General features: G+C 39.5%; 3 protein-coding genes across 3 annotated transcripts; 1 reads left to right on the forward strand and 2 right to left on the reverse strand.

The window, feature by feature from the left end:
- Positions 1-1,291: 1,291 nt before the first annotated feature.
- Positions 1,292-9,472, reverse strand: LOC140993534 (major histocompatibility complex class I-related gene protein-like). The gene is made up of 7 exons (XM_073463006.1): positions 9,420-9,472; positions 6,332-6,601; positions 4,965-5,243; positions 4,354-4,656; positions 4,155-4,256; positions 3,898-3,915; positions 1,292-3,729 (listed from the first exon to the last, which is right to left on the reverse strand). Exons 1-7 carry the CDS (start codon positions 9,466-9,468, stop codon positions 3,680-3,682), a joined length of 1,071 nt encoding a protein of 356 aa, XP_073319107.1. The 5' UTR covers positions 9,469-9,472; the 3' UTR covers positions 1,292-3,679.
- A 2,869-nt stretch (positions 9,473-12,341) lies between these two features.
- LOC140993994 (major histocompatibility complex class I-related gene protein-like) lies at positions 12,342-16,627 on the reverse strand. The gene is made up of 7 exons (XM_073463559.1): positions 16,597-16,627; positions 15,868-16,134; positions 15,442-15,720; positions 14,852-15,154; positions 14,606-14,707; positions 13,727-13,834; positions 12,342-13,250 (listed from the first exon to the last, which is right to left on the reverse strand). Exons 1-7 carry the CDS (start codon positions 16,625-16,627, stop codon positions 13,201-13,203), a joined length of 1,140 nt encoding a protein of 379 aa, XP_073319660.1. The 3' UTR covers positions 12,342-13,200.
- Positions 16,628-24,268: 7,641 nt separating this feature from the next.
- LOC140994127 (major histocompatibility complex class I-related gene protein-like) lies at positions 24,269-27,956 on the forward strand. The gene is made up of 6 exons (XM_073463699.1): positions 24,269-24,524; positions 24,926-25,204; positions 26,908-27,210; positions 27,309-27,410; positions 27,647-27,664; positions 27,830-27,956. Exons 1-6 carry the CDS (start codon positions 24,269-24,271, stop codon positions 27,877-27,879), a joined length of 1,008 nt encoding a protein of 335 aa, XP_073319800.1. The 3' UTR covers positions 27,880-27,956.
- The last annotated feature ends 21 nt before the right edge of the window (positions 27,957-27,977 follow it).

Genomic DNA, 27,977 nt, shown 5'->3' on the forward strand with positions numbered 1-27,977 from the left:
TATATATTACCTATTGACATGGGTTACAGTGATACTCCCTACAGAGATCATCATTTGTCCTTGGGTGTTATGTTATAGTACCTATAAGAGTCCAGCAGAGGGCGGACTGAGGCCGTTTAAGTTGCCAAGGTTCATAATGTCAGTGTTGTTCGCGTGGAGAAGGGATCAGTTCATGTCACAGAATTTATAGTTTTGCCGTCTCATTTGAAGTCATCCAGAATGTGTGTGAAAATCAAGTTTCTGGATTCAGTTTGTCAGAGAGCTCAGAGCTGTTGTCAGGAGCTGTAAGGAAAAACACACTGTTAGTCCACTTATCCTGCACTGACATGCCTTTAAGAAACAACTACAACCTGTTGACATTTGCAACCTGCAGCAGCCAACAACAACAGCTTCAGCCTCTTTCTCAACTTTACCTGGAATTAAAAACCTGCTTAACCTGTTTCTATTTTTAGCTCACCCTTCCTTTTGCCTATTAGAGCTGGGGATTATGTTGAAATAAGAGAAAATGTTTCAAGTTATCATCTGACTTCGACCAGTTTAAAATCTGACTGATCTCATGTGCACAAACAAGCTTATTGTCAGGGATCACACAGAACGGAGTGATATTAATAATATACAGCATTATATGGTATCTGCGCTTACATGTATTTTTTCTTTTTACTCTTCAGGTGTTACCTCCGTATATGTGATTTCATTATTGTTGAACGTTGCTCGTACATTTAATGTTTTTTTTACTCCCAACCCAAATCACTACTGTGAATGAACATGTTTCATCATGTATTTCACTTTGAGTCTCTCAGTTTTCTACTTCATAATTTGTTTCACTTTCTTTCTAAACTGATCCTCTGACCACCTCGGACGTAAAGATTTGCTCTGCTGTGCTGAGGGCTTCTGAGTGTAAGTAAAAGTAAACGTGTATACAACGCTGTGACCCTCTCACTGAAGTTACATAGTGCAGAAACAAGTGACAGAGACACCATTCACCCTGTTACAAGACACTGTACCATCAAAATGATTTTGAAGCTGAAAAAGTTACATAATGTTGCTTAAACTGTGAGAAGGCTCCTTTAACAGAGATACTGGCTCGCTGTTTAATCTCTAACTTCAGTGTTTATACTAAGCTAAGCTAACCTTGTCTGGGAGCTAACTCTGCTCAGAGTGAACATTGATATCAATCTCCTCATTCAAATCCTCTGTGAGAATACTGAATGTTCAGGTAATATAATTATTGCAACTACAGTCACAAATGAGCATGTGGACGCAGAAAAAAAGAGCCAAACTTTTTAACTTTGAGGATTTTATTGAAAAGACAAACATCAGCACAAAAAGAAAAAACAATGCATTTGACTTTGACATTCATTCATGTTCATCAATGTAAATGAATTAGGTATATTTAGATAGTTTTAGTTTTATTTACTTTTGCACAATTCAAAAGAAAAAAATGCACAAAGAATGACAAAAATACAAATATCATACAGTGCAGGGAGAGGCAGAAAACCCAGTGGGCTTATTTGAAGCCTCCACCTAAATAATGTTAAAGGTTACAATAATGTTATAAGAAAACACAAAATTAACATACAAAAAACCATATGACTACATAAAAGTGATAACAAGCTAATAGTAACAAATTATATATAATAACAACATAATAATAACATCAATATAAAAGCAGTGTGTGAGTGTGTAATGTGTATGAGTGTGTGTGTGTGTGTGGGTCCGTGAGGGGAATATTGGTTTATACATCTAATTTATTAATTCCTAGAGCATGTGTGAATCAAAATAAATCATGGAGACATGGACAACAATACATGAAAAAAAGCAATTACAAAACAACAGTTAAATGATCTTTTAAGTTTCTTTTGTAGCACTTTATAGAGGAACAATTTTTTGCCAGATGGGAAAAGCCATTCCCTAAATCTTATTGAAAATTGACCTCAGCAAGTAAGAAATTTAGGAGGATGAAGATCTAAAGATTGACGAGTTGAATAAGAATGGACCTGTGAATTTGCTTTAGTGTCTTGAAATGCTCAGGAATATTCCCAATACTAGAATGTATCTGATCAATAAAAACACATATTTGAGAAATATTGATGTCTTAATTGTAATAATTTGTAGTTTTTGAAATAGAGGAGCAGATGAGATGTGTGACTCTGATTGAGTTGCAATTCTAACAAAACATTTGTGGAGGACCAAGATTTTGTAGAGAGTAGTAGGAAAAGTATTCGCCCAAACTATATTACAATATGAAAGATAGGGATACATTAAACTGTAATAAAGAGTAAGGAGACAGTTTGTGGTGACAAGATGACTGACCCTCCTTATTATACCAATAGATTTATTTATTTTTCTGCTAACCCAGTCAGTTTGTTCTCTCTCTCTCAAACCTTCATCAACAATAATTCCCAGGAATCTTGTAGATGACACTTGAGGCATCTCAACAGACCCAATTGTAATTTTACTGTACAGAGATACATCCCCCACTCTGCTCACCCAGGAGGTACAGTCACCCTGAGGTCATGCTCGGGGTCAAAGGCTTCTCTGTGTGTGCAGAGGGTCCTTTTCCTCTCCCTACACCAGATCTTGTTAGTAGTGGAAGAAACGGTTGTATTAAGCAGCTGGGCAGATAAGGTGCTGTCTCCCAAACAGGTCACATTCTGTTCCTCCAACATCCAACCTTCACTATATCTCATAAGAGAGACGCACTGGCTCTGTGATACATCAAACTCCATATTCTCCCATCAGTAACAACATGACTCAGGTAAGCACATTTCCACAGAGTATTCTGTGGCAGGTTAAATAATCACAGACAGGGAATCTCCTGAATCTGCTTCCTCACCTGGGTTAATCAGATTAATGAAAATTCATCAACAATCAATATACAGTAAAATGTACCAACAGTTGGTTGCACAGTATTCATGTTAAATGACGTTTCGACCCATCATTGAACTGCAGTGGGTATCAGACTGGTCCACTACAAATCTACTGAGCCCTCTGACAGGAGACACTATTCTCTAACCCTGACCTAAACATCTGTAAGCTGCCTTTAAATCCTTCACTCAGCCAAACAAACAACACACAGCAGAAACTCTGCAGTATGACCCGGCCTTATATCTACACTGGAACTGCTCAGTCTAAACTACATTGCCTATCCCAACTGGTTCAACTGGCAACTTCACGAGAATCCCACGGCCCGCTGAGCAGTCCAAACACCACCACTGCTGTTTGGTTACGCTAGTCTTACTATAGACAACAACAAAGTGTAGAAAAAAGTTTTTTTAAAAACTGAGACACAGGGAACAGAACGCTTCAGTTCTTCCATTTACTCTACGCAGACAACTGACAGCACACCAACAAATCAGGTCTTAGAAGTCCCAAACCAAACTATCTTACATTACTGTCTCTTCACATGGTGAGGTGTAGCGCTTTGCTAACTCTCTCTCACTGAATGATAATTAGAGCTGCATCATCTGGCATCACCTCAGCTGTACATCATTAGAGGAAGAGAACGACAATCAACAAAACAACCAATCAGAGTCATAGAACATAGAACAGTCCCACCTCTTCAATCAGTCCTTTTTATATAACTGTACTTATAGTGCAAGAAGCCGTCTTATACTGTCTTTTGTTCTGCAAAGCTAAATCAAGTGTCACCAGGAGAGTCACTGAGTGTGTTTGTCATTCAGGTCTCTGGATTCAGCTGCTCAGAGAGCTCTGTGCTGTTGTCAGGAGCTGCAGGTCAGAAACAAACATCCCATATTGAACTTTTATAAACAATAAATACAGAAAAAAACAGTGTTGAAAAGGTTCATCTGCACAATAATGTGAAACATTTGTTAATCTAAAACATGAAGTGTGAGTCAGATCAGCTGAAATAGAACCAAAGTAAGTTTTACTTACAAGATGGAGGGCTAATGGCTGAAATCAAAACAAAAGACAAATCATTTCAGTCACAGTTGTAAATGCCAGATTATCTTTAGTCACTTTATTCGTCTCTTCTACTCACTCAAACTGAGTATCTGTTTATACTCAGTCTGTTTAGTGCTGACTGGATTTACTTTCTCTGATGATTGTTTTAATTTTGCAACCTGAATTAAAAAAAAATCAACTCAAAGACTGAAATCAAAGTAGTGAAATCTTTCCTTTTTCTCTCTCACCTTTCTTCTTTTTGTAAACGATGAATCCAGCAGCACCGATGAGAATGAGAGCAAGAACAACCACTGCAGCAGTGACGAGGACGGTCATGTCACTGGGCTTCACTGTTGAATACAATAATAGTTTATTATTACTGTTTTTGTTTCTTCCAAGATGAATTCCCATGCACTCCCCTTCAGCACCCTCTGATCTCACTCTTACCCCAGTTGGTCCTGATCCGATCTTTCTCCAGTTTGGTGATGATGTCCTCCTTTACACCAGAGAACTGAAACACACAGTCGTACCTCGTCCAGTCTTCAGGTTTGACTGATGAAAGGTCCAGGTCAACACTCATCTGGAAGGTTTCATCGTGGTTGGGGAGGATCTCTCCGTGGTCCACCTCCTCATGAAGCTCCTCTCCATTTTTCCTCCAGAAGAGTGAGGCTCTGTGAGGGTAGAAACCTGTAGCGTGGCAGCTGACTGGAGAGGAAGGAGTCTTCTGGAGGAGAGACACTGAGGGAAGCTCTGGAGAGAGTTCAATGAAACTATTTCTATTTTGAAACACTGAGACTGAGCAAACTTAATTCACTCATGCTAAGTGTACACTGGCTATCACAGTCTGAGCATCGATGGAAAGAAATTTCAGAACAGCCAAAATGTCAGTGTGTACTGATTGGTTAGGACGACATCGAATCTTACAGCTACAGAAAATAAACAGAGAAAACAATGTAATGTCAGACTGACTGCAGTGATAACACAACAGCAGTTCAGTCTGAGCAGACTGTATGAACATGATTGTGTCCATTAAACTACATCAGGTCATGTGATTCTACCTGTTCTCAGCAGAAAGCTCCTCCCATAGTCCAAATACATCTTCAGCCACTGAGGGAAAATCACTGTGAGGAAATTCTCATTGAATTTCATTCTAGCTTTGTCAGCATCCCATCTCAGTTTGGTGATGAAAGCCTGTTGTTTTGGAGCGATCCATGTCTCTGTCTTCAGGTCGATTGATAGGAAGTCTTCTCCATCATAACCATACTGACTAAAACCATTAACCTCTTCAGTCTCATCATCCCACTCACAGCCAGTCAACCTCTGCAAAATGTGGACACCTGAGACAGAGACAGAGAGAGAAACACCTCACCTCATCACTTCAAGGTTTAAGATGCCAACAATGAACAGTGATGCAGCCTCCCTGGATTGAGTCCAAACTATTATAGAGAGGACAACACAAAAACAGTTTTCTCTAGTTGTGTAGTATAATAGTTATATTCTGTGAGTTAAAAAAAGTCAAGTCGAGCGTCAGTTGTGTGAGGCTTTGACTGGTGAAGAGATTCACCTACCTGTGTGCAGGGAAGGAGTTTAGTAAGGGGAGGACATATATGCTGGGTGTGTCCTGTATGTTTCTCTGTGTGAGACCATGCTGCCACATGTTAGTTTGTTTGAACTTATTCTGCCAACATGTTCCTGATACGTTGTTGTTGTGTCCTTTAAGTTATGTGTACATGCATCCAGATGACGTGTTGTTTACATCTTTTAAGTGATGTTTAAATGCAGCCAGTATTTATAATGTGTATCTGCCTTCCCACCAGACCGTGGTGTATTATCTGGAGTTGTTCGATTCCTACTTCCTCTCCTGTGAGAAGCTTAACCCTGTAAATATGGCTCACGGCGCATATTTAGATTCACAATCATTGTGTATTGTTATTGTGTATTTACTTTTTGTTATGAATAACAGAATCACAGTGAAGGATTACAGAAGACTCGTCCTTCATGGATGCATTAATAATGTCAGCTACCTTTGTTCTCATGCACTTTTTGTGTTACTTAGTTTTGGCATGTATTCATATATATTGATCTATATTTGCTGTTGTACAGAAATCATCCATCCTGTCATTCATCCATCCATCTGATGGAGCATTCCCAACTCAATAAATGATTTAAAGGTTCTTGGATCCTCGTGTTTCAATGTGCACACCAATCAGATGTTATGTGGTCCAGTCATCCCTGAAGCAGTATTAGTCAGTAAAGTATTCAGTCTTTTTCACTGTGTATGATGAAAACTTTCTTTCAGCCCAGGGAGGCTGACATCAACATCAATTCAAAATATTTCTGATACAAATCTTACTAAATTATTTTTGTAATTATAAAGAACAGTTCATGAAGTAAAAGGTGAAATATAACATCGTACATACTGTACCTCCACTTTGGTTGAAGCGCTGTTTCAAATTATTGATTTTGGCTTTGAAATTAGTTGGCTCCCGCTCAAAACATGATCCTTTGTAAAGCTCCAACTGGTGAGGATCATCTTCCAATACTTTTTTCACCCAGTCATGTTTTAATTCAATTATCTTTTTGCTGCTGTCGCAGTAGCCCACCAGATTATCATCAACCATTGCAGCTGCAACAAACTCAGGGAAGTCTGGGAGTCCAGAAGATGCAGTGAAGATATACTTCAGGGAGTGTTTCACTGCAGGACAGAAGAGGTTCATACAATCAGTATAAATACACACATCATCATCACACTCATCATAAATATGATGTCATGGTAACACTTAAGGTTATGGCCTGCCATCTACAGCATGAATCTTCTTATCTAACTTATCTATTACCTATTCTATCATTACAGGGTTCAGTACGGCCCACCAACTACTGAGAAGCATTTTGGTGTTTGGACAGACTTTAAAGAGAAGTTACACTCAAAGTACTTTTAACTATCGGGTACCCCTTCTAATATGAACATGAGCATCCTTTATGGCTGCAACATATTGATATTACACCGCTACTATGATAAGAGACTATATGTCATCTTAGATTGTGGATATTGTTATATCATGATATAAGTGTTGTCTTTTCCTGGTTTTAAAGGCGACATTACTTGATTACTTGCCGTCATTTTCTGAACTTACCAGACTGTTCTACTTGTTCTAATACTTGTCTTCACCCACGTCATCATTATATCCACATTACTGGTGATTATTGATCACAAATCTCATTTTGTTCATTTTATTTTCTCAAATATTGTTGTATTATTGATATCAAGGCATTTAGTGAAATATACTGTGATACTTCATTTTGTTGTCCAGTCTTCGCATTAATGTGTTTTTGAGGACATTTTTTTAAATATCAAGATATATTTTGTCAAGGGCGTAGGTTTGGTCTCAGCTTTGGTAGTGACATTACCAGGGGTGGACTGGGACAAAAATTCAGCTCTGGCATTTTCTGTCCAGACCAGCCCACTATATTATCAGCGGACACCACGAAGAAGTCCACAAATCTCGTGGCGTCCTTTCTCACACATACTACAAAGGAGAGTCATATTCCTTGATAGCAGTTAACAAATAAAGCACGTAGCTATGAACTCAAGGACTAAAACTGACAGCTATAGCAATCAACCAATCAATCTTTGTTCATTATAGTGTCAAATCACAACAGAAGTTATGTTATGACCAGGGGTGGGACGAGACTAACGGGAAGAACCCAAAACCAGAGACGGGGTGGAGTTTTTCTCACATCATTACTTACATTTGCACAACAGTTGGTGCATTTCTCAAAACAATTAGTACAAACTGCAAAACCTTGTTGATAACCTGCAAAAGCATGTCACATGCTCAAAATAGAGGTCATTCCTCAAAACCAAGTATTCCTATCAATGAAAGTGTGTGTGTCATAAAAAAAAGTCCTGACACCATCATTTATGAACAAGGTAGTCAAATGGCTTTGTCGTGTTTTCATTAGGACACTTTACTAGTGTTTCCCAATGCAAAACAGCCAGATCTTTGTGACCTGAAAATGCTCAACACAACACTTTACACAGCCATTTGAAAACTACAGTAAAAGTAACACATTTACACACAAATTATACCTATTAGATAGTTATCACCTCAGTAAACAATAAATGAATTGAAAGATTACAATAAATTCAATGGTAAATATTGCAAATTAAATTTATTATTTGCTATAGGTTTACTTGTGTTTTGTATCTCTATTTACAGCTCATCAGGCCACGTGAATGTTTACTGTTGCTATAGCAACAAGAGACCGCTGACGTTAGCATCTGTTAGCTAGCTTAGCTAAATCATCTGAACAATAATAACCCATAATATCACAATTCGGCGTATTTGAACAAAATCAACCACAACTACCAACAGTCACAGCCCTTTAACTCTGGGCTGATGTGCTGCCACATGTTAGATTGTCAAAGTTAGAAAATAACGACTTCAGTCCCTGAGGAGCTACGTTAGCATTAGCGGCAGCTGCGTTAGCATTAGCGGCAGCTGCGTTCATCAGTATGCAGTTAGTGAGGTCGCATCACATTCAATGTAAAAACGTTTTTTTACTTTGTTTTGGACATGTCTCAAACATTTAGCCGAGCCAGCCCCAGGCTAACGGTACTGACCCTGTCTGCCTCCACTCGCTCATCATCGTTAGGTCCTCCTCCCTCGTCTCCCGGCGCAGCAGCACCTGTGGCTGCTGGCGGGTCGGTGTCACTGGTCCCGGCACCAAAAAGCTCCGTCAACTTCGCACATTTAGCAGCCTCCACCTCCAGAGACTTCAACTTTTTAATCGCTGTTTCTCAGCTGTTTCTTCCTCTTATCCATTTCAAGTAGCGGACACAGTTTGGAAGATGCTCACTACTACCACTCACTAACGTTACTACTGGCTCAGCAGCAGACAAATATTGGTAGTGACTATTTTGCAATCCTCGAACATTGGTTGTGACATGTCACGACCATCTATATAGAAACCTACGCCCATGTATTTTGTGTAATAAAATCAGCCTACAACAACAACGTCAGTCCACATCTACCTGAACCACCTAACAGGCTGGACACACTGGATGCCTGTGTACTGCGTGGCAGCTGTGTTGCTCCTGCCTGCTCTGTCTGTTTACACTGAGTTTGACTTTGATAGTTATAGAAACATATGATGTTGTAATTTATTTTTATCCTGCTGAAAGAGCGAGGAAGCCGTGAGGAACGAGAGAAAGTGAAAGTAAAAGAAAGAGAGCGTCTTCGTGTCTGTGACATATTCAGATATTAAAACTGTAGTAAAATGCTGGTATGATGTCTGAAGTCATCTGTCTCCTATGTTTTACCCGACACTTACAACATACAGCCTCCAGTGACAAGTTCATTTTCATATTATCTGAACCCTGAGCTGGGCAGACTCGTTGATCTGAAATATAAAGATAAGCAGCCTCCATCTTCAGGTCACTAGTTTACTGGTGAACTGTTCTGTGTTTCATAAACTGCTTTCAGGAAGTAATTCAAGGAAAGTTATCTTACCCGAAAATGCAAAGTGGCTCGAGAGATGCAAGAGAATGAAGATCTTCATGTTCTGATGAGAAGTAAGTTTCATATTTGTTTCAGTGGCTGAGGAGGACTTTAACACTGGACCAGTGTCAAACTGTAAAAACAGGCTTTTTCACTTTGAAGTCCAGACAAACTTTACATTGGATATATCAACTTATATTCTAACACAGACGGACTTCACTTTGATGAACTCATCTGAACATATTTTAACACAGCTCGTCTTATAGCATCATACACCTACAGCGACTCACTGCCTTTGTTTGAATTGAAAGAATTGTGTTTAGAGAACTGTTTCATAAAGAGGAGCGGTCTCAGAGGAGGAAACACACCTGAGATGATTATCTTTTTAAAAATGTGTTCAAAAAGTTTTTGTCCCTTTTGTTGCAACACATAAAGAACTACATTTATATACTGTATAAAGACATTTTCTATACAGAGACTGTTTCTATAGAATTACAGTGCAATTATAGTTGTTAGTGAAGGATGAGCACCAAACAGTCAGGAATCACACAGAAACAGGTGATATTGATTATTTAGAGTATTATATATTAATATTTAATCATTTTCTCTCAGGGTACCTCTGTATTTAAGTCATTTCTATTGTTATATGTTGCTTGTACATTTCATCTGTGTTAACCGTCAGCTCAAATCACTACTGTGAATAAACATGTCTCAACATGTATCTCACTCTGAGTCTAAACACAGGCGAGTAAAAGTAAAACTAAGTGTGTGTTTGCTGCGCAGAAGCAAAATGCAAAGGTTTGAAACATGCGGGACAAACAGCCTCCATTCAGTATGAATACACACTCAGAAATATGATGAAATCAGTATGATTCAGTTAAAACAGTCTGATCAAGTTGGAGCAAAAGTTAAACTAAACTAAACTAAACTTAAAAGAGTTTAAAGATTTAAAATGTGATCTTACCTGGTGATGAAACGTGACAGAAGAGAAGCAACAACAATAACGTTCTCATTGTGATTTGATGAAGACAAGTGAGTAAAGGATCGAGCTGGATCAACTGTTTCCTGTTGTTTATCCTGGCAGAGGGAGGAGAGAGTGTTTCTGTCCTGACAGGAAATGGGCGGGTGATATTATTTTTTCGCTCACCTGTGAAGAGCTCTGACTCAGTACATCCTGCAGTTGTCCTCATTCTTGAACACCTGTTTCTGCCATCTAGTGGTCTCAAAAGCACAATACATTAATGAGTGCAAAAGCAATCCCAGCTGGTTCAGTTGAGGTTGTAATGGACATATTGCTCAGCTCTGTGAGGTTGGGTGTGGGGAGACCAATCATCCTGGCAGCTGTGTTGGTTATGTGTGTGAGTTTGGCCTAGTTTTATCCAGGTACAACAGCAGGAGGAGATGGGGGGCAACATGTAGTCCTTTCAGTTTTGGGATGACTGATGACTGACTCCTTTTCTGCATGTCAGTGGTTAGTGGTCATTGCCCGAGGTATTTGATACTTTAACTTTAGTGACTGAAACTTGCTAACTTATGCTTAATAACATTTGTAGTTTGGTGTGGGATGAAAATTGGATGAATCTGAGCAATAATAACAAGCTAGGATGGATCTAAATGGAAGGTACTCGTTTGAGGACATTGGGATTTTATTATGGTTCAAATTAAAGAAGGATGACTGCTTGGGAAGATCTGAGAAGGAATTAACAGTTTACAGGAGATTAAATGATTTTTGCACATAGAACAAATGAGTCTATATGGATGTTTATGTTTTTATCCTTATATCATACACCTACAGGTCATATTTCTCTGTCAAGAGCAGACAGATTGTTTAATGCATTTGTAGGACAAAACTTGAAAGAGTGTGTAATCATGTTAAAGTTTGAATGCTTCGCTATGTTCACCAGCTAGTCTCTAACGGTGTCTGTCTGCTGTTTGGTGCGGAGCAGGTAGTGTACAGTGGTTTGTTTGTTTTTTTAGGCTTTTATTTGCTGGTGAACTGAAGTATTCTCTCATCTGAGAACTGATTGTTGTGACCAGAGGAAGACACCTCACCTTACTGTGCTCGCCTGATCTTCCAGCAGCAGTGTGATCTCAGTTCTCGAGTGCAGTAGACCGTCTCGTCGACAAAGTCGTCACTTGTAGAAGCCGAGGCTTCATCACTTGACGACTCACTGACGTTCATCTGCGAACTAAACAAACACAAACAGGGTAATTTTCCTAATTTTGTCTTGACATCTTATATGAAATGTCTCCCTTCAAACTGAGGGATGAGTTTTATAACCAGAGGAAATAATCTCACCTGATGGGAGGGAATGTGCTGTAATGGGGCATTCAGATGATATGGGGGCTTTTACAAGCAACTGAAATTAGATCTGCCCTGAATGAGCTGCATATTTTTTTAAATTTGGGAAAAACCGGAGCACCCGGAGAAAACCCACGCAGACACGGGGAGAATGAGCGACTTCACACGGACAGAAAGAGGCCCGAAAAAACCCAGTACCCTCTGCTGTGAAGCCACAGTGTTAACCCCTGAGCCACCGTGCTGCCCTCTGAAGATCTATGTGGGTTTTCATAGCACAACTCCCCAGAGGCTCAGAAAATCCTGCTAAAGAAACCCTACACAGAACTTCACTTTACACATCCCTAATCCTCATCAGCGCAGGTAACACTGCAGCTGAAGGTCTTCATCCATGAGAAGATGAGTCGGAAGCTATTCTTATTCTTTGCTTCACATTGGTGACTTTATTATGTTATACAGTAAAACAAGCCCATCGTCCCCACACGAGGACATCTTTTTTTCTCTTCTAAATCTACTTCCTGTTCAAAGAAAACATTAAAACACCTTTAATGTGAAAAATATCATTAGACTTTATTAATGCAAGAGCAACAGGCAATATGCAGAACAGTAATGAATGAAAAAAAAAATAGCTCCACAACTATGAGGTCAATATACATGATCTTGGTCTCAGTGGATAGTTAAGAGCTCAGAGAATGTATCCCCATGTACATTTTTATCACCACCTATAACTTATTCTAGATCAGACAGTAGATAACACCATGATAGCGATGATCCTATGCACAAAGATGCCACTGAAATCATTCAGCAGCTCCTCGACTACAACTGAACCAAAGTAGATAGAAATACCACAGAGCACATATATTTTACAAAGGTTTCAGTTTGGACAGAACCAGTCAAACTTGGATTCCTTAAAGTACCCAGTGTGTGTGAAATATTTCTTTTATCTGCTTGAAAGGGAATCAGGCTATACAATACAATTGTCACGGCCCTGTTTGTAATACTGTATATAATACCACTAAACACCCGTTAGATGGCAGCAAAAGACATTAATGAAATAGAGGCTGAGAGTTTCACAGCTGCCCGACCCAAAGCACTGGTATCTGATGACCTGGGAATGAGACTCAACAATCAACTATGTTTGTCCAGAATCATGTACTGCATGTCTGAAGTGGTAAAGTAGAAAGTAGAAGTAATGAACACAATACTTTCTGCCACAGTTAGACCAGTCCTGGTTATTTCACATGAGAGATTTCTGTTGGCTTTTTTTTTTGCCCCAGTGCTTTTCTCACCGATTGAAGTGGGCAGAGCTCTAATGGGGAAAAAACATGTGATGTCACATGTTTCCATGCACCTATCAGGAACAGGCTACAAGTTTTGTGTTGCTTGGTCGCTGTCAATCATATAACTTGCTGCGTCCAATCACACCATGTCATTTTGTATCATCACTTATAGTTTTGCCGTCTCATTTGAAGTCATCCAGAACGTGTGTGTAAATCAAGTTTCTTCATTCAGTTTGTCAGAGAGCTCAGAGCTGTTGTCAGGAGCTGTAAGGTAAAAACACACTGTTAGTCCACTTATCCTGCACTGACATGCCTTTAAGAAACAACTACAACCTGTTGACATTTGCAACCTGCAGCAGCCAACAACAACAGCTTCAACCTTAACAGCAGCACGGTGATGTAACCTGTCTTTGATGATGCCATCTTTTATTTTATGATTATAATAATTAATATAATTAAAATCCACAATCCATGTATGTAAATTCAATAATGTGTTATTGCCGTCACACAAATATCTAATTCATTCATACATTTGTTTATTAATATTTTCAGGGATTAGTTCCACATTATGTCAAACAGTCATTGTTTTTTCCAGAAGATCAACTTCAGATCAACTGTTTTATTCCCTGAAGATAAAATCGATCTATTATCAGTTTCCATTTACTGTATTTTCCTCTAACAAATCCTGACACAAGTGCATGTCACACCAGATAAGATAGAATAAAAGAAGGTCTACTCACAACATGGAGGGCATCTGGCTGAAACAAGAAGAGGTCTGTCTGTTCGGGACACGGTCCGCCCGTCGAGTGCAGCAGCTTGAGCCATGACGTCGTGCTGGAGACAGGTATCTGTAAAGAGGTGGGCACAACAGTCTCTGATTAACTCAAGTCCCATTTGTTCATTTTGTTGTCCTGTGACCAGACATTACCCAGGAGCAGCCACAGACCAAGATGGATGAGCATGGCTCTTATTCCCTGGGGCAACAGACCCGGTCAGGTTGGATGATTGAAAGATGCGATGGTCAGTGTTTGTCTCAAAGTCTGCTGCTCTTAGTCCAAAACCCCACACTTCTCCAAAGATAATGAATGTAGTTCTGCCAAAGGCAATATGCGTCTCAGAACAACAGCTGAATAAGTAACAGTTTGAATGAGCCACCAGCTGCTGCATCTGTATGTGCCACCATGGTACTTTTAATGTTAGTGAAAGTCAATGGAGACAAGGATCACATGGCCCCAAGCCTGCAAGAGTGTGCTGAGTGGCAGAAGTCTGATGAGGAAGTGGTCATAGGGCCAGAAAGCAACAGCTAAAGAGGATGTGGCGAAGTTGCTACAGACCTTGGCGACAATCCACAACATCAGAAAAGACTGACATGAGACTTCAAGTGAAACAGAAGAGGAGGTTTGACACCATTGCAAGATGGTCGGTAGTTTATTTTCTGATCTCTTCTCTTCAGCATCAACTCAGTAGTGACATTATCACGACTCACAGGCTCTGAGTCTTACAGAGTTTACTGTTGCTACAAATGGTGAAATGCAGGCAACTGATGCTTGTTACAATTTTTCAACTGAAACTCAAAGACTGAAATCAAAGTAGTGAAATCTTTCCTTTTTCTCTCTCACCTTTCTTCTTTTTGTAAATTATGAGTCCAGCAGCACCAATGAGAATGAGAGCAAGAACAACCACTGCAGCAGTGACGGGGACGGTCATGTCACTGGGCTTCACTGGTAAACAAAATACAATAAGACTGGTGCAGATGAAGCAGGTTAGAACAAATTAAAACAATTAATTTGTTTATTATTACTGGGATTTTTTTCAACATGAATTCCCATGCACTCCTCTTCAGCACCCTCTGATCTCACTCTTACCCCAGTTGGTCCTGATCCGATCTTTCTCCAGTTTGGTGATGATGTCCTCCTTCACACCATAGAGCTGAAACATACAGTCGTACCTCGTCCAGTCTTCAGGTGTGACTGATGAAAGGTTCAGGTCAACACTCATCTGGAAGGTTCCATCATGGTTGGGGAGGATCTCTCCGTGGTCCACCTCCTCATGAAGCTCCTCTCCATCTTTCCTCCAGACGAGTGAGGCTCTGTGAGGGTAGAAACCTGTAGCGTGGCAGCTGACTGGAGAGGAGGGAGTCTTCTGGAGGAGAGACACTGAGGGAAGCTCTGGAGAGAGACAGCCAAATTAATTAATTAATTAATTAAATTCAATTTAGAGAGGAGGGAGACAGAGAGAGAACGCATTTTGAAAAGGCTTGGTTCACAGGTGTTGTCAGGTGTTGCTGGTACAAAAACGTCTCTTAAATAAACTGCGTTAACTTATCATCTGAAGCAGCTGGCTAACTAACAAGTGGTTGTTCATTTGCAGGCATAAACCTGTTCACATTTATTATTTTGGAGCTGCACGTTAAAAAACAATGTGCATTTTTATGACATTTTGAAACTACATCTACCTGTTCTCATTAAAGAGCTCCTCCCGTATTCCAACTGCTTCTGCATGCATTCAAGACAGGTACGGTAAATGAAGTTCTTATAAAAGTCATTTCTAGCTTTGTCTCTGTCCCACATGTGTTTGGTGATGACAGCCTTTGGTTTTGGGGCAATCCATGTTTGTGTCTCCAGGTGCAGTACCAGGAAGTCTTCTCCATTATAACCATATTGATGAAAACCGTAGATGTCTCCTGTCTCCTCATCCCATTCACAAGCAGTCATTCTCTGTAAAATGTGGACACCTGAAAGAGAGACAAAGACTGCAGTGGACCAGAGTGAGATCACAGCAGTGAGCTATCACTTGATAACATCACATCCTCATTAGACCCACTTATCCACAATCTAAAAGATGTTATCTGTAAAGGTTTAACATATTCTCAGTAACATACTTCCAGTTTCGTTCAAGCGCTTCTTCAAAAGGTAGAATTCATCTTTGAAGACCTGCTGGTGCACAGTACACTCCCCAGTGTACCACTTCCAGAACTTTGGATCCCTGTCTCTTAATTTTCCCATCCAGTCTTGGCTGGGTATAGCCGTCTTGATTCTGCTGTCACAGTATCCTGTCTGTACGTCATTAACCTGCATAACAGCCACAACCACTGGGAAGTTTGGGACTCCATGAGATGCAGTGAAGAAAACCTTCATAGTGTGTTTCACTGTTAGAAAAAAACAAGCTATATTATTAAATTATTGTATGTGTGACTCGTTGTCAATTCATTGGGCAAAACAGTTTAGTTTATGTCCTATCAACATGGATTATTTTTGTTTGGGAAGTTTGTAAAATCTCTATTAAATCGCACAATTAGCAGACACACCTCATTATAGCATTGCTCATATGTAACTAAATACTGTAACTATATACTGCTCATATGTAACTAAACATATTTACTGAATTTGATTTTAAACGTATTGTGCCTGTGTTTATTAAGTTTATGAGAATCATACAGAATACTTTTTAAAGGCTGCCAGTAGTCTATGTAAGGAATTTCATGTATATAATGCTCTATTGGCAGTTCTGTAAGAAGACACATGAATCCTGCTTCACATGAGCTCATAGACAAAATGAAAGTGCTATTACACCAAAAAGCTTCAAGAAATGCTTTAAAACGTTGTCTTACCTGGAGATGAAACATGACAGAGGATGAGCATCAACAATAACTTCATCTTGATTTGAAAAAGAAGTAGAGCTGCAGAGCTCAATCGACTAACGTGAATTCCTGGCTTCCTGGTTTACTGAGTGTTTTTGTCAGAAAAACGAAACAAGAGACGTGTTCACGAGTTGATTGACTCGTTGTGGTTGAACAACGTTACTGTAACCAACCCAAACACACTTGACTCCAAAAAACATTTCATTAAAAATTAAAATTTTATGTGCAGAATTTAACATATCAGAAGTGAGGTTGACACACAACACCAATTTTATAATGTGTAATGTTTCTTGTTCATCATTTTTCATCTCTATTCTTTCTTCATTTCAGTCTCTCTCTCTCAACTTTACCTGTAATTAAAAACCTGATTAACCTGCTTCTATCTTTAGCTCACCTTTCCTTTTGCCTATTAGATGTGGGGATTGTGTTGAAAGTTTAGAAAGTGTTTCAAGTTATCATCTGACTTCAACCAAAGTTTAATCAAGTTTAAAATCTGACTGATCTCATGTGCACAAACAAGCTTATTGTCAGGGATCACACAGAACGGAGTGATATTAATAATGTACAGTATTATATGGTATCTGCGCTTACATGTATTTTTTCTTTTTACCCTTCAGGTGTTACCTCTGTATATGTGATTTCATTATTGTTGAATGTTGCTCGTACATTTAATGTTTTTTTGCTCCCAACCCAAATCGCTACTGTGAATGAACATGTTTCATCATGTATTTGACTTTGAGTCTCTCAGTTTTCTACTTCATCATTTGTTTCACTTTCTTTCTAAACTGATCCTCTGACCACCTCGGACGTAAAGATTTGCTCTGTTGTGCTGAGGGCTTCTTAGTGTAAGTAAAAGTAAAAGTCTCCTCTGTGAGAATACTGAATGTTCAGGTAATATAATTATTGCAACTACAGTCACAAATGAGCATGTGGACGTAGAAAAACAGCCAAACTTTTTAACTTTGAGGATTTTATTGAAAAGACAAACTTCAGCACAAAAAGAAAAAACAGTGCATTTGACTTTGACATTCATTCATGTTCATCAATGTAAAGGAATTAGGTATATTTAGATAGACATCCCCCACTCTGCTCACCCAGGAGGTACAGTCACCCTGAGGTCATGCTCGGGGTCAAAGGCTTCTGTGTGTGTGCAGAGGGTCCTTTTCCTCTCCCTACACCAGATCTTGTTAGTAGTGGAATAAACGGTTGTATTAAGCAGCTGGGCAGATAAGGTGCTGTCTCCCAAACAGGTCACATTCTGTTCCTCCAACATCCAACCTTCACTATATCTCATAAGAGAGACGCACTGGCTCTGTGATAGATCAAACTCCATATTCTCCCATCAATAACAACATGACTCAGGTCAGCACATTTCCACAGAGTATTCTGTGGCAGGTTAAATAATCACAGACAGGGAAGTTTTTTTCTGCAGAACTGGCACAGAACAACACTGTTACCACATGTACTGTCGAACCTGTTCTCCTTGATCGAGCTTCATTAAATACTTCAGCGTAAGCAATCACCTCTCTTGAATCTCCTTCCTCACCTGGGTTAATCAGAAAATTCATCACCCATCATTGAACTGCAGTGGGTATCATTGCCTGGCCCAACTGTTTTCATTGGCAACTTCACATGAATGCCACGAGCAGTCCAACCACCATCACTGTTGTCTGGTTCAACTAGTCTTACCATAGTTAGCAGCCCTGGTGGTATGAGGAACCTTTTATGATAATCAATGAAAGGTTCCTCATACCACAAGTGCCCAAGTTAAAGGTGCAATATGTAAGAATTGTTGTTGGAAACATTTTTTAAAAAGTCACCTAAATAAAAAAACAGGATGTAAAGAAATGACAGATTTGACATTATGATCTCTTTGTTTAGTAGCTCACTAACCAGAAAGCCCCAGTCTGAAGTACTGGAGGGAGTAATGGAAGAAGAAGGAGCCTCAGTTAGTTGTAAATTGAAGAGCTGCAGGAGACAGGCTGAACACCTCCAACTTCTCAGTGATGTAACCAACTCTTTTTACCTATTGAAATGTGAGTGCTTTGATTTCTAGTTAATTCAAATACATCACTCTTTGAAGTCAAGATGGCCGACACAGCTCCAACATATTCAAACCTGTTGACAATTTCTGCTGGAATCACCTGACAGACAAAGGCTGCAGTTGACCAACATCAGTAGCTGCTGTCACATTATACTGTATAAATACCCCTCAGGCAACTAATATCTAGTTAAATAGGTAATATCATGATCAATACTGTATGTTTGATGAAGTGTGAATTTACATCTGTTCTAACCTGCACATGTTGTCGCCTTTTTCTGCAGCAACTAACAGTAGCAGTGGAAGGCTATACAAGAGAGAGAGAATGAGATGCAGTGGGGAAAATAAGACAAAAGATGTTCTGTTTCAGCCAATCCGTCTTATTTTTACTCTATAGTCTCTGATCTGATCGCACTGTAGATTAAAAAGCTTTTCAGTGGAAGCCAGGTATGAAATTCTGGCCGGCCGTTCTTTCTTTCCCAGATCAAAATGTTTTTGTTAATATTAGGGTTACAGTGTGAGAGTGCTGCTGCAGTTTCAACCATTTCCAAGCTTTAACGTCTCAGTGCACAAACATGAAGTTTGCTACTATCTTAAAAGAAAATGGTCATCAGGTTCAAATCGGTAAAACAAGCGGTTTATAGAGCGGTATATAGAGATAGATAGGAATAATTATTTTTTATTGTAGGCTTAGTCATATGAAACACAATAGAACTATACCTTCTATAATGTAGCTAATAATGACATGACAAGATAGAAGTCTCTTTTTCTCTGCCTTTATACCCCCAACACTGTAAATTACTTTATTTATTATCACTTACCTGTAAAGTCGAGGCTGACTGCCATTCAGTCTGCAGCTGTGTAATAAAACAACATGATCTCAGTCATATTACATAATATAGTCTCAGACATATTTTACGCTGCACATTTTGATAAACCACATAACATTACATAGGTAGTTTAAACATTTACAGAAATACATTTTGTTTTCATGATTAATTCACTTTTACCCAGCTATCATTGTTTTACTCATCTATTAAATGACAGTTGGGTTTTACACATTGAATTACCATTAAAAGACTAAATTGTCATTAATTTAATGAGACATGCATAGGATCAGAAAAAACAAACTCTTTCAGTCTGAGGTCTGTTTTAAGGTAAGGGCTTCATCAGTCACTTGGCATTAGGCCTATTCATTTGACACAGGCACGATGTACCGAATCAAAGCTCTTCACAGGTGAGAGAAACTATTCACCCGCCCATCTTCAATCAGAACAGAAAACACTCTCTCCTCCCTCTGCAAGGACAAACAACAGGAAACAGCTGATCCAGCTCGGTCCTTCACTCAGTCGTTTGCATCAAATCAAGATGAGAACGTTATTGTTGTTGCTTCTCTTCTGTCACATTTCATCACCAGGTAAGATCACATTTGAAATCTTTAAACTGTTTAAACTTCACAGTCCACTTGACTCTTTTGCTCCAAGTTTAGTTTTACTTTCAGTGGAGTAGCAAGGAACTGTATTTTGTGTGGGTCAGGGGAAAATTATTTGGGCCATCTTTTCCCAGAACAAAAAAGGACTTATATATATAAAAAAACTTAGACAAACTGCAACAATTTAACTTTGCAACATTCTGCATCACAAAGACAATAAGAGTAATATTGATCAGCTCAGCTGTTTACACAAATGAGCAGTAAAATGAAATCAAAGAATGGAAACAGCCAGCAGAGCAATGTTTGAATTAAGAAAGAACAACACGCTCCTTTATTACTGTTAAATCAACCACATACTGTACAATGAACTCTGGTTGAAATGTAATGAGCAACTCATTTCAAATAAACAATGTAGCCTATTAACAGCAGGCCTATGTGGCTAATACACATTACTTCAGGTGAAATCCTTTCAGGAGCAAATATGAGGCATCGAACAGGCCTAGCTTTGTTGTTTTCATGGCCTACAAATAATGTTGACACCTTCCAAGCAGAAAGTAAAGTTCAACCCCCACTGAGGCCCGACCACCACCGGCCCAAGGGTGGGGTGGTATAATGTTCACCTGTGTTCACAGTAGGATGACAGATTTTAAATGAGATAAATCAAAATCAGTTTTATTTATTTAACCCAAAATCACAATCACATTGCCTCAGTGGACTTTACAATCTGTACAGTGAGCGACTTCCTCTGTCTTTAGACCCTCATATCAGCATCAGCTGTTCTGTTAGCTTCATAACTTGTTCACACCGAGCATGGCTCTCTTTTAGTCCCTCAATTAGGTCAATGCACTCAGAAACTGATAATGTTGGACTTGATAAACCCCGTGTGTCAAAATCGTTCAACTTAAATAATTCCCCAAATGTGACGAGTACAAATCTAAACAATTTTGTTTGTATTTGTTGGAGCAGGGACTGAGCCTCAACCTTTGTTTGACCGCTGCTTTCGACACACTCTGCAAACACTTGTAATATTACATCGAGTAATATGGTATCGAGTACCCTGCGTGTCTGCTGCTGCTGCCTGTCATGAAACTGTGTATAAAGTTCACTGTATCAAAGAATGTGCTAACGTGCTGAAAGACACCTTTGATGCTGCACAGAGTCCCAAATTCAGTCTGTGAGAGTTTCAGTGGACATTCACGGCTCGAATCACATGCACACCTCCCAGTTTCCTGACACAACAGAGGCGCCGTCAAAACTGAAGCCAACGCGCAGAGATGGGTCAAGTCACTTTGATTTTCCATTCTTGACACTGCGGGGAAATACCTCCAAATTTGGCTGTGAAGGTGGTTCATCAATTGCAGATAACTCGGCAGGTAAACCTGCATCAGGCTCTTGCTCAGGGGAGCAAACGGCCGGGCTAACATCTCCTGAGTGATTTAGGCTGAAGAACTGAGCTGGGTGGACTCGGTCGATGGAGGCAGTGGCGTGTTTTCTTCCTCAACTCTTGCTTTTTTTAAATAACTCATTAAAGAACTTTGGTTAGCCATTGTTGTGGCAGTAACGTTACATCGACTGAAATCCATCCATTTTGATCAAACTTGGCTGGGTGGCCCATTACTGACTACACACCTGCTTCAACTTGATCAGACTGTTTTAACTGGATCATACTGATTTCATCATATTTCTGAGTGTGTATTCATACTGAATGGAGGCTGTTTGTCCTGCACATTACATTTAAAACTTTTGCATTTTGCTCCTTTGCAGTGTAGGAGATACACTAATAATAAATGTAATTTATTAATCACTGGCGATTAATAAAACACTCGTTAATGGGGCACCACCTCCGTTGTTTTGTCTATTTGAATAATCCGGAGGTAATTAATCAAAATCGACTGGACAAGTTTAACTTGTATCAATTCTAATCAATTTCAGATCAATTTATTCAATCTCATAAATGAAGTAGTGAATTCTACACACATCCATCGGTTCTCCACATTAAAAACAAACCTGCACAGACAACGACATACGGTTAAATATGTTTATTGACTAAATAATTCAGGTTAAATAAATGAAATGGCAATTTAAATGAATAACAACAGGTAACAGGAAATATGGAATAACTTAATAATGGGTTATTAGTGGAATATGGGCTGATGGTGAGATCACGAGTTAGGTTGAAGCCTTTAAATAGGGTTAGGGTTAGGTTAGGGCCTTTAAATATTACAGTAATTTTAATACTAACGAGACCCTAACCAAATTTCTCTTAAGCTAAAAGATCAGAATCAGAGCCATAGACACCATCTCATGTATCATGTGTGAATCCAGCTGTTGTGAGTGATGGAGAGCCTACTTTCTTAGCAGAGTTGCGGAGTCCGTGGCGGCGGATTCCCTCGGGTGATTTGCGGCTCTAGCTGGCAGTCCCGGTCCAATGGCCGAGGGTCAGCTCGTCCGGTATCAGTCGGTTGGGCACCTCGGTCCGTTGTCTTAGGAAGAGGGCAGCTGGTCCCGTACCGATCCGGTGCAGATCTTGGCTCAGTGCCCAGCGGGATGGTACCGCTAGCGAGCGCTGGGGGCTTGTCAAAGAGTCTTTCGTTGGAAACCGCTTGCACGGTCTCGGACACAGCAAGTTGCTGTAGTGTCGTGATGATGATTTTGATAAAGATGTTCTTCTTCGTTTCTTCAAGTGGTTCTCAGGCTCTGACTTTGTAAACTGAATTTAACTTCTTGAATAAAATAACTGAGGATGATACGTTGATCAGGCGGATCGTCCGTTGTTAGTTAATGCAAGGTAATCTAAATTAAGTTCACTTCTTCAAAAGCAGGTTACGATACTTAACTGTATAAGACAAATTAAAACAGAACTTTGTTCTGGTACAAACTTAATAAAAGAAGCTAATCAATACTGCGAAAAATATAAAAGTGAGAAAAATCAACGCGTGAGCACTTCTTCAAAGATCGCTGTCTTGGAACGTGTTTCAAAGGTAAAGAGCTTCAAAAATAAGTTACAAAAAAAACTTAAAACAAAAGAAAACTAAAAACTAAAGAAAACTGAAACTAAAGAAACTGAAAACTGACTCGAGAGACGTGATGTCTCCCTGTTTTTCTATCTCCAAATGGCAGGCGTGTCGTGGGCGGGGCTTGCCGGCTTTTGTCTCCAAGATTTAGTGGAGGTGTGAAAATTCACAGAAACTCACTAAACTAAACTTATAGTTTTAAACGTTTCAAAACCGTACTTCACCTTTCACAGAATCTCACCATGGCTCAATAGATGTACTTTGTCTATCATGAAAAGGATTATGACGTGATTAAAATCACTTATACATATTTCTCCTAGTTCTAGCTTAATACTTGTTAAACAAAGACATATCAGAGACATTTACTGGTTATAACCATAAACATATTAAACAGAATATTTCTTGTCCAACTGTACCAGGACTCACCATCAGGAGGTGTTGTGGTTCCACCGAACACAGGACAGATTAAACATTAAAACTTAAAAATTAAAACTATAGACCATTTGGGTGGAATGTCCTACAGATAGTGAGACCAGATGTGTCGTAAATAACAGACAGGGGAGTATCAGCATAGAACAACAAGTCAGAAGGTGTCTGGTGTCCACTCTGGAGAGTGTGTTTGTGAATCAGAAGTCAGAGAGACAGAGAGGGTGAGAGAGAGAGAGAGAGACATCAGGCGTGTTACTTAATCTGCAAATGTAAAGACATTAGTATTAACACAGTCTCTGATGACCAGATAGCTCCGGTCCCTCCTGATATGGAGAGAGTAGGTAACTCCATGTTCACTCAGACTGACCTGTGAGGGAAGAATTTATCTGTTTGGAAGGGAGAGAAAGTTCATTCACAGTTTAGGTTGTAAATTAATTAAGAATGGTCCTCATCTGAAGTCTTTAAGGTTCAGGAAAACACTGTCCTCTCTGCCAGGAGATAAGGTGGCAGGCTGGAAGGCGCCTCCTTCCTGTAAATCGTCTTCATCCAGATGAAAAGAGTTAACAAGAACAACAGGGCCTCAATGTAATGCAGAGGCGATGGACATGTGTTCCTACAGCAGCAAACACACACACTTCATATCATATTTATATTTTCACTTAGCATCATATTTATGATGGGGTGTTATTTATAAGTTCCTTTGTTTGTCCTGCAGTGCTACACTCCATGAAGTTTTTCATAACTGCATCAACTGGAATCCCAAACCTCCCAGAACTTGTGGTGACACTAGAAATTGATGAACTTCTGATGGAGTACTGTGACAGCAACAAAAGGCTGGAAGTAAAACTGGACATTGCTAAATTATTCTTCATAAAGTATCCTGAGCGGTTGGAGTGGTACAGACAAAGATGTTTCCAGTTTTTGCCAAACTTCTTCAAAGCCCGCACAAACACTTTGATGCGTCTCTTCAAACAAAGTGAAGGTACAGTATGTAACATGTTACAGCCTGTTTAACTTTTTACTGTCCTGCATCTTAGTTGTAAAGTGACCCAGGGTCTCAAGATACCAATCAGTTCAAACTCTAACATCATTTTACACATAAGCTGAAATAGAGATTCATGTAAAGCAAACCATCATATCAGTTTGTCTTCACTGGTCCAGCCACTACCTGTCATTCATCATGTCAACATTAATCAGCTGCTAGTTAGACTTGTTGCTGAAGCTGTTAAACACAAACTACTGATAATAATCTGATGATCCATGAACACACACGACTAAAAAAATAGCAGTCGTCACACAATGTACAATGTTTTTAAGATCATCTTTCCACTGAATGTTTCATCTGTGAATCAGTGTTAATTACAGTCTCTGTCTCTGTCTCAGGTGTCCATGTTGTACAGACGGTGGATGGCTGTGAGTGCGATGATGAGACTGGAGAGGTCAAAGGTTTCGCTCAGTTTGGTTATGATGGAGAAGACTTCATGGAATTGGATCCGAATACATTTACATGGATCGCTCATAGACCTGAGGCTGTCATCGCCAAACAGACATGGGAAGCTGATAAAGATTTAATCAGACAATATAAGACTGCTTTCACTCAGATTTATCCAGAGTGGCTGAAGGAGTATGTGGACTATGGGGGGAGCTCTCTGCTGAGAACAGGTAGAATCACCTGACCTGATGTAGTTTATTAGACACAGTGATCTTCATATAGGCTGCTCAGACTGAACTGTCATTGTATTATTAATCCAACCTGTCTGACATCACCTTTTTTTGTAGTGGTTACATTTGTTTTAGTCCTGACCAATCACAGACATCTTGGGTGACATTACTCACCATCAAAGCTCAGACTGTGATGCCACAGTTAGTTTAAGAAAAGTGATTTTACAGTTTCAGTGTTTCGAAATAGAAATATTTCCCCTGAACATTGACACTGTGATTGACAACCTTACTGTGAATCATAAGAACAGACAGACATTGTTCTTCTCTGACTGTAGTGAGTGTCTTTAGTGGTGGTGTAGCTCCCTCCTCTGTCTGTATACAGATCATGTGGAGGCTGTGTAGCAGATGTGTTGTTATGTACCCTGTCATTATTACACTGTGGTCTGGATACATGGATCACGTTACTTGGCCACCATCAACACTGTCCTTCTTCTTTTTTAAATATCAATATTTAGTCGGCTAACGCTATCACAAACTGTTGCAGGTGTAAATTTTAAGGACAATATATAAAAAATATGAATACAACCAATGAATACATTTTTAAAAAAAAAAGAAGAAACAAACAAGACAAACTGTCCAAAATGTTGGTATTTATAGGCAAAATTCAAAGTATTCTGCTCTCATATCCTCATATTCTTCACATTTTAAGAGGAAGTGTATCTCTCTCTCCTCGCCTGTGGTGCAGTGACCACAGACTCTTTCCTCTGTTGGCAGCAACGACTTCTTGTGTCGTCCTTCCTCTATGGTTGGACTGTGGTCACTGAGTCTGTGTTTGTTCAGGATCTGTCTCTGCTTTGTACCTCTGACAGTAAAGAGATTATCTGCTCATTTGTATTCATGGTTTAGCGACTGATAGCAATTAAGTTTGTTCTGAGTTTTAGTTTGATTTGTCCATTGTTCAGATAGGCATCTTTTGTTAATTGAATAAGTTGGTTTGCTCTGATTTGTGGCTGGAAAGCAGTGCTGGTTGAACAGTGTTGGTTGATCAGTAAGTCTCTTGACCAGCTGACAGAATAGGTTCTTTTCTGGACTCAGTTCTTGGGTTTGGAGTGCCTGAAGGCTCAGTGCTGAGGGTTCGATTTAAAATGTGACCAAAATTCACAAGTTTTAATGTTAATAATCAATTGGTAATGGCCTAATTCTGCCCTGCATGAAATGGTTGGTGTTTTTCTGTGGAGGTTTAATTTGTCCCTACAGCATCTAGTTCTAGTGTGGTCCTGATAACTGAGCAGAACCCAGAAGTCCCATTTAACTTAACCAGAGAAAGGACAGTTGACTGATGAGGACACGCATGCATGTGGCCGACATGATTCACATCATGCTGCTGGTTTCACACTATTCCTCCGATCAACAGTTTGCAGCAGTGATGTGCCAAGAAACATAGTATTGTAACAAAATAGTCAGTGCAGACGAAGCCTGCTAGCAAGTTAAAAAGGATGTATATGATGCATCATTTTTTATATTTCAAAAGGTTTGCAGATGTTTCTTGAGGAAGAAAATTCATCTAATACATTTGTTCAACATTTGCTTGGAAGCACTTTCACACCTCCTGTTATTGATTCCAAATTGAATTTCTTCATCTTTCTTTTACCTTGTTTCTTTTCCTCTCTCTCCTCTTTAATATCTCTCTCTTTACTCTCCAGAGCTTCCCTCAGTGTCTCTCCTCCAGAAGACTCCCTCCTCTCCAGTCAGCTGCCACGCTACAGGTTTCTGCCCTCGCAGAGCCGCACTCTTCTGGAGGAAAGATGGAGAGGAGCTTCATGAGGAGGTGGACCACGGAGAGATCCTCCCCAACCACGATGGAACCTTCCAGATGAGTGTTGACCTGAACCTTTCATCAGTCACACCTGAAGACTGGACGAGGTACGACTGTGTGTTTCAGCTCTCTGGTGTGAAGGAGGACATCATCACCAAACTGGGGAAAGATCGGATCAGGACCAACGAAGGTAAGAATGAGATCAGAGGGTGCTGAAGGGGAGTGCATGAGAATTCATCTTGGAAAAAACAAAAACAGTAAAAAATAAAATATTATTGTATTCAACAGTGAAGCCCAGTGACATGACCGTCCCCGTCACTGCTGCAGTGGTTGTTCTTGCTATCAATCTCATCAGTGCTGCTGGATTCATCGTTTACAAAAAGAAGAAAGGTGAGAGAGAAAAAGGAAAGATTTCACTACTTTGATTTCAGTCTTTGAGTAGATTTTTTTATTCAGGTTGCAAAATTAAAACCAGCATCAGAGAAAGTAAATACAGTCAGCACTAAACAGACTGAGTATAAACAGATACTCAGTTTGAGTGAGTAGAAGAGAGGAATAAAGTGACTAAAGATAATCTGGCATTTACAACTGTGACTGAAATGATTTGTCTTTTGTTTTGATTTCAGCCATTCGCCCTCCATCTTGTAAGTAAAACTTACTTTGGTTCTATTTCAGCTGATCTGACTCACACTTCATGTTTTAGATTAAAAAATGTTTCACATTATTGTGCAGATGAACCTTTTCAACACTGTTTCCTGTATTTATTGTTGCTAAAAGTTCAATATGGGGTGTTTGTTTCTGACCTGCAGCTCCTGACAACAGCACAGAGCTCTCTGAGCGAGTGAATCCAGAGACCTGAATGACAAACACACTCAGTGACTCTCCTGGTGTCACTTTATTTAGCTTTGCAGAACTAAAGACAGTAAAAGATGACTTCTTGAAATGACAGTGAAGTTA

The sequence above is a fragment of the Pagrus major genome, chromosome 3 (assembly GCF_040436345.1).
Source record: "Pagrus major chromosome 3, Pma_NU_1.0".
Taxonomy (NCBI): domain Eukaryota; kingdom Metazoa; phylum Chordata; class Actinopteri; order Spariformes; family Sparidae; genus Pagrus; species Pagrus major.